Source organism: Dipodomys ordii, unplaced genomic scaffold (genome assembly GCF_000151885.1).
Source record: "Dipodomys ordii isolate 6190 unplaced genomic scaffold, Dord_2.0 Scaffold11, whole genome shotgun sequence".
NCBI lineage: Eukaryota > Metazoa > Chordata > Mammalia > Rodentia > Heteromyidae > Dipodomys > Dipodomys ordii.
In genome coordinates, this window is record NW_012267227.1 from 16,228,836 (window position 1) to 16,236,256 (window position 7,421).

At 43.8% G+C, this 7,421-nt stretch overlaps 1 protein-coding gene across 1 annotated transcript in view; it reads right to left on the minus strand.

Annotated features, from left to right (window-relative positions):
• The window catches only part of Stard9 (StAR-related lipid transfer (START) domain containing 9), a 78,751-nt gene that overhangs the window by 66,969 nt on the left and 4,361 nt on the right, over positions 1-7,421 (minus strand). Inside the window, exons 2-3 of the mRNA XM_013009986.1 lie at positions 6,305-6,374; positions 1,675-1,791 (exon numbers count right to left, since the gene is read on the minus strand). Coding sequence (XP_012865440.1) covers positions 1,675-1,791; positions 6,305-6,374 — 187 coding nt within the window. The remainder of the gene's footprint in view (positions 1-1,674; positions 1,792-6,304; positions 6,375-7,421) is intronic.

The window sequence follows — 7,421 nt, forward strand, 5'->3', positions numbered from 1 at the left end:
CAGCTTTTTTCTTTTTGCTTATGTGGTGCTGAGGAATCGAACCCAGGGCCTCGAGCATGCAAGGCAAGCGCTCTACCACTGAGCCACCTTCCCAGCCCTCCTATGCCATTCTTTCATGTGTAAGTTTAATAATACTGAACCATCTGAAAGGCCGAACATGTGTGTGTTTTTATTTGGGGACAGAATCTTGCTAAGCTGTCAGACTGACCTTGAGCTTGCAATTCTCTTGAGTAACTGGAATTTTAGACGGTGGTACGTGCTCAGCTTATAATTTTTTCTTTGTCAGTTGTGGGGCTTGAACTCAGAGCCTGGGCATTGTCCCTGAGTCTCTTTGTACTCAAGATTAGTGCTCTACTACTTGAGCCACAGTGCCACTTCTGGTTTTTGAGTGGTTAATTGGAGATAAGAGACTCACATGGACTTTTCTGCCCAGCCTGGCTTCAAACTTCAATCTGCATATGTCAGCCTCCTGAGTAGTTAGGATTACAGGCATGAGCCACCAGTATCTGACTTCAGCTTATAATTTTTTACACTAATTTTAGGGATGAGGGCTATCACCTTGTGGTCACAGAACTGCCTGAGCAAGGCTCTTTGGCCCTCACATGGCCTTCTACAGTGTTCAAGCCAAGACAATGCTGCTGCTTCCCAGAAACAAAGATGTCCTATAGACCCACTGGCCAGACCTCCAGCTGTCTTGGAAACTTAAGACCTAAGAACTACAAACCACAGAAAAGGTAACCAACAAATCCTTGGCTGGTCCACTCAGTCCTTAGCACATCAACAGAATTGGTCTCCAGCATACCATGCAGATGAGCTACCTAGTTGTCGAGTACTAGAACAAGCACAAGGCTCAAAGAAAACACCAGCTTTTAGGATTCTTGGGCCCTTCTTCTACCCACAATTCAAGATCATATTTGAAGTGACTTATTACAGGAGGACTGCTAACTCAAACCCACAGAATCCAGCTGAGGCTCGAGCCTAAATGGACACCAGCCAAGTGCCATGCCTGACCAAGCATTCACTTCCTACCACCTTCGCTTTCAGGAATGGATGCTTCTCCTTACCATTATTAAGATTAAAACAAGCCGGGCGCTGGTGAATCATGCCTGTAATCCTAGCTACTCAGGAGGCTGAGATCTGAGGAACACAGTTCAAAGCCAGCCCAGACAGGAAAGTCCATAAGACTCTTAACTCTAATAAACCACTCAGAAAACCTGAAGTGGTACTGTAGCTCAAGTGATAGAGTGCTAGCCTTGAGCTGAAGAGCTAAGGGTCAGCGCCCAGACCTAGAGTTCAAGCCCCATGACTGACCAAAAAAAATAATAAAATCAATAGTTTCTGAACAATATACCATAAGAAACATCCAGAGCCAAGAATCCATACTAATTCTCCAATAACCATTCAGTTATGAAGGTATAAAGAAATATACAATGAGATCAATGCTTTGAAATAATGTTTTTTTGGTAATACTGCCAGAGAAACATTATATGAAAAGGCCAATGGTTTTCTGATGTATTGGAGGTTTTTTTTTTCTTCTCAAAACCCATCATGTTTGATTAAAATTTTCTTAAAACTTAAAATACCAATTGGAGTACATCCAATCTTTGCCACTCTACCTTGCAAATTATCTATAAAACACTGAAGAGAGTAGAGAAAAATGAAGAATGACATTACCACATCCTGAGATGCATACTGAGGGTCCTCTGGGCTCACTGACCAGTAGCAGTAGTCAAAGCCAAATGCTACAACCTTCTCCCTGGAATCTCCAAAGCCATCTGGTCGACTGTCCACCTGAAATAAAAAATGGAATCAGTGTATTTTCTCAGCCATAATATTACATACTGCCCAGTGTCACTTAATTGTTCTCTACTGTAATTAGAAAGACCTGGAATTGTTTATCATATCTATCTACAAAAATGTAATCTTTATCTCTACTTCAATATAAATAAAGCCTAAAGAATTAAGTACGTTTATCATTCTGTCATGTATCGGTCTACAGAGGTACCAGCCATGAGATGTAGGACATCTCAGGAGAGAAAGTTTCTCCCTCTCTCAGCATCTTCTACATCATCATCATTTCCCTGCTAAGTAATTGTACAGAGGATTCTGAACATGTACATGTATTTCATCCCCTGGTCCCAAAAAGGCTCCATCAATCTGGAACCTTCACTGAGGTCCCTGGAGTACCAATCACCAGTGAATTTAGAAATCATGTGGAGAGAAGAGCCAAGAACAATCCAACTGCCCAAGGTAGATAAGGGCAGAGTAATTACTAAAAAATGTTATACTATATGGGCTGGGAAGGTGGCTCAGTGGTAGAGCGCTTGCTTCACATGCATGAGACCCTGGGTTCGATTCTTCAGCAACACATAAACAGAAAAGGCCAAAAGTGGCACTGTGGCTCTGGTGGTATGGCACTAGCCTTGAACTGAAGAGCTGAGGGACAGCGCCCAGGCCCAGAGTTCAGGCCCCATGACCGACAAAATATAAATAAATAAAAATTATACTATTGATAGGAAAAACAACACTTGGCACAAGCTGTCAAAAACTACAGAAGACAAATGTAGCAATGGTACTCACTGGACAATATGTTGAAAATGAACTATATAACTTGTGAGTAGGAATAAGAGGCAAAAACTGGGAGAGTGACTGGGCGCCGGTGGCTCACGCCTGTAATCCTAGCTACTCAGGAGGCTGAGATCTGAGGATCACAGTTCAAAGTCAGTCCGGGCAGGAAAGTCCATGAGACTCTTATCTCCAATAAACCACTAGAAAACCAGAAGTGGTGCTGTGGCTCAAGTAGTAGAGTGCTCACCTTGAGCTGAAGAGCACAGGGACAGCGCCCAAGCCCAGAATTCAAGCCCCATGAACAACAAAAAAAAAAAAAAAAAAAAACTGGGAGAGCGCCATGGAAAGGGTGACATTGTCCAAAAAGAAATGTACTCTTTACCTGACTTATGCAACTGTAAACCCTCTGCACATCACCTTTATAATAACAATAAAAAAATTTTTTAAGGGTTAGGAAGGTGGTTCAGTAATAGAGTGCTTGCCTCATATTTAGAGCACTAGCCTTGAGCTGAAGAGCTCAGGGACAGCGTCCAGGCCCAGAGTTCAAGCCCCATGACTGACAAAAGTGGCTCATGCCCATAATCCTAGCTACTCAGGAGGCTGAGATCTGAGGATCGAGGTTCAAAGCCAGCCTGGGTAGGAAAGTCCATAAGACTCTTATTTCCAATAAACCACTAGAAAACTGGAAGTGGCGCTGTGGCTCAAGTGGTAGAGCGCTCGCCTTGAGCTGAACAGCGCAGGGACAGCGCCCAGGCCCAACGTTCAAGCCCCATGACCAACCAAAAAATAAATAAAATAAAAAATAAAAAAACTACAGTCGGGCACCGGTGGCTCATGTCTTAATCCTAGCTACTCAGGAAGCTGAGATCTGAGGATCACAGTTAAAGCTAGCCTGGGCAGGAACCTCCATGAGACTCTTATCTCCAATTCACCACCAGAAAACAGGAAATGACACTGTGGCTCAAGTGGTAGAGCACTAGCCTTGAACAAAAAAGCTTAGCGAAAGCACTTAGGCCCTAAATTAAAGCCCAAGACCAGCACAAGGAAAAAAAAAAGATGAAAACTCCCAAAGAATAAGACTATCAGAATGAGTAAGAGATGGTTACTAGATGGCCCAATCTTAGGGAAGTACTTTGGAAAGTATGTAGGGGGCATATTAAAATTTACTCTTAGCCAAGATTTAATCTTAAGAATCAAAAATATAAGATTTCTAAACAAAGTGATTAGTCAACAAAGATAAGTAAGAGATGGTAGAAAACAAAAAGTCCTTTGTCCCCCTGAACCTACCAGTTGAGAAAGTGTTTAGCGGGAGTGGTGCTGTAGCTCAAGTGATAGAGAAAGTGTTTAGCAGGTCTTATTCTCTATTAGCGAAGAGCTGTTGAACAAAAACAGATCATCTCACCAAGTAGCTTGGGAGTGAGTGGATGTGGCTCTGAAGCCAGCGGGTCCATATACCCTCATTCTTGCCAGTCAGCTTCCTAAGCTCTCAGGAATGCTGGCTTCCTTCTCCCTACAAGCTGATTGACTAGAGCAGTGGTCACATGGTCAATTTCCCCTGTCTATCTTCACTTCTTCAGGTCCACAAAGAAAGAACTCTTCCATTTTCTACTAGTTTGGTAAGTGGGGGAACACAATGTTCAGTCAGATCAGTAAAAGAAAAATTTTAACAAGACTGAAGCTTGTGACTGACTTCCTTTTGAGATCTGATGGTTGAGACTTGGGCCTCACTATTGTTAAAATAAATCCTGCATTAGGGTGCAATGGCTTCTCTCATTCTAGCTACTCAGGAGACCGAGATCAGGAGGATCAAGGTCTCAGAAGACTGAGATCAGGAGGATTGAGATTTGAGGCTAGCCTAGGCAAAATGTCTGTGAGACCCCCATCTCAACTAATAAAAAGTTGGGGGCAGCTGGGGCACTGGTAGTTCACACCTGTAATCCTAGCTACTCAGGGGGCTGAAAAGCAGAGGGATAGCGCTCAGGCCCAGAGTTCCAGCACCATGACTGACACACACAAAAAAATGTTGGGATGTAGTGGTTCACACCTGTCATACCAGCTACATGAAAAGTATAAAGAGAAGAATCACAGTGCATGGCTGGGAATGTGGCTTAGTAGTAGAGCACTTGACTAACATGCACGAAGCTCTGGGTTTGATTCCTCAGCACCACATGAACAGAAAATGCCAGAAGTGCTGGGAAGGTGGCTCAGTGGTAGAGCGCTTGCCTTGCATGCCAGAGGCCCGGGGTTCGATTCCTCAGCACCACATAAGCAAAAAGAAAAAAGCCGGAAGAGGCGCTGTGGCTCAAGTGGTAGAGCGCTAGCCTTGAGCTGAAGAACTGAGGGACAGCGCCCAGGCCCAGAGTTCAGGCCCCACAACCGGACCCAAAAAAAAAAAAAAAGAAAATGCCAGAAGTGACACTGAGGCTCAAGTGGTAAAGTGCTATCCTTGAGCAAAAGAAGCTCAGGGACAGCACCCAGACCCTGAGTTCAAGCATCAGGACTGGGGAAAAAAAAAAAAAAGGACTCACAGTGTAGACTGTCTAGAGCCAATAATGAGATCCTATTTGAAAAACAAAAACATAAAGGACTATGTAGCTTAAACAGTAGAACATTTGCTTATTAACAAGTGCAAAGCCCTAAGTTCAATCTCCAGTACCACTAAAAAGTAAAATAATAAGAAATCCTGGGACTGGGAATGTGGCTTAGTGGTAGAGTGCTTGCCTAGCATTCATGAAGCCCTGAGTTCAATTCCTCAGTACCATATAAACAGAAAAAGCTAGAAGTAGAACTGTGGGTCAAGTGGTAAAATATAAAAGTCCCTTGAGCAAAAGAAGCTCAGGAACAGTGTCCAGGCCCTGAGTTTAAACCCCAGGACTGGGAAAGAAAAGAAAGGAAGGAAGGACGGAAGGAAGGAAGGAAGGAAGAAAGGAAGGAAGGAAAGAAGGAAGGAAGGAAGGAAGGAAGGAAAGAAAGAAATCCTGCCAGGCACTGGTGGCTCATGCCTATAATCCTAGCTACTCAGTAGGGTGAAATCTGAGAATCTCAGTTTGAAGCCAGCCAGGGCAGCCAAGTCCATGAGACTCTTATCTACAATAAACTACTCAGAAAAAGGTGGAAGTGGTATTGTGGTTCAAATGGTAGAGTGCTAGGCTCGAGCACCAAAAAAAGTGGTATCAATGGAGAGATGTGGAACAAAGTCTAATGTTGGTCAGGTAAATAGACACACAGCTTGCACCCTAGATCACTGGCAAGATTTAAACTAATCATGGTGCTCATAAGATCCTCAATGTTTCTTTTCTTTTTTTGAATAGGTGGCTTAAATTCAGAGCCTGGGCACTGTCTCTGAGCTCTTTTGCTCAAGGCTAGCACTCTACCACTTGAGCCACAGTGCCACTTCCAGCTTCTTCTGTTTATGTGGTACTGAGGAATCGAACCCAGGGCTTTGTGCAATCTAAGCCACATTCCCAGCCCCTCTGTGTTTATTGTCAAAGTAGCTAACAATCAGTTTCCAAAACAGCTGCACCCTATAGACTGTGGGCAGTAATAGCCACATACTCTGCACTAAGATCTTTCCTGTTGTCTGGTTGCTGCTTTCAAACAAAAGAATTTATAATATGATTAGTCCAGGCTTTCCCACGATCTCTTTCGATGTCTTCCCCTACCCCTGATATTAAACAAGTTCACATACACAATTTCATCCTAGTGGGAAGCAAATAGAAAGCAATGTCAGGCTTACCTTTAAATTCCTAATTTTTGCCACTTTGTCATCAACTTCCACGACAATTCTTGCTCCTTCTTTGGTCTCCCTAGAAACAAGACAATAACACCTTCTTTTCAAAAAGTCATGGAGAGAAGCTAAGGCTAGCACTGTAGGTGGCAGGGGCAAAACCTTGCCCTTCTGTCGTTCCCCTAAATGGAATGTGTCTCTCCATAAACAACTGTAAACATGTATCAAAAACTCCCTTTAGCCAGGCACCAGTACTCAAGCCTGTAATCCTAGCTACACAGGAGGCTGAGATCTGAGGATCACAGGAAAATCCATGAGACTTTTTTTTTTTGGGTCCAGTCATGGGGCCTGAACTCTGGGCCTGGGCGCTGTCCCTCAGCTCTTCAGCTCAGGGCTAGCACTCTACCACTTGAACCACAGCGCCACTTCTGGCTTTTTCTTTTTGTGGTGCTGAGGAATCAAACCAAGGGCCTCATGAATGCGAGGGAAGCACTCTACTACCGAGCCACCTTCTCAGCCCCTCTTTACATTTTCATAAGTCTGATAGTAACACTGCTAGCAACTCTGCACTCCAGGTAACCCAGAGAACTGAAATCCACCTTTGTTTTTGTGTGTGTGTGCACACATGTGCCCACGCACCCACACCATGCACTAGTAGTGGGGCTTAAACTCAAGGACTCAAGCTCATGGGCTCATAGTTAATGTGCTATTACTTGAGCCACACTTCCAGTCCAGCTTTTTGCTGGTCAATTGGAGATGGAATCTCAAGGGCTTTTCTGCACAGACTGGCTTTGACCTCAGTCCTCTGAATCTCAGTTTCCTGAATAGCTACAATTACAGGTATGAACCACTGGTTCTTTTTTATTCAGTGACTTGTCAACAGGAGCCATCAGCCCAGGTCTGGACCCTGATCACTTCTTTCTTTTCTCTTAATAAGTTTGTTTTTATTGTGAAAATACTGTACAGAGGGGTTACAATTACATGAGCAAGGTACTGAGTACATTTCTTATCAAGCATTGTTGCCTCCTCCTTTGTTTCCCCTTCCCATCCCTGCCTTCCCATCTCCATCCCCCATCACTTTTTTTTTTTTTTTGGTCCGGTTGTGGGGTCTGAACTCTGGGCCTGA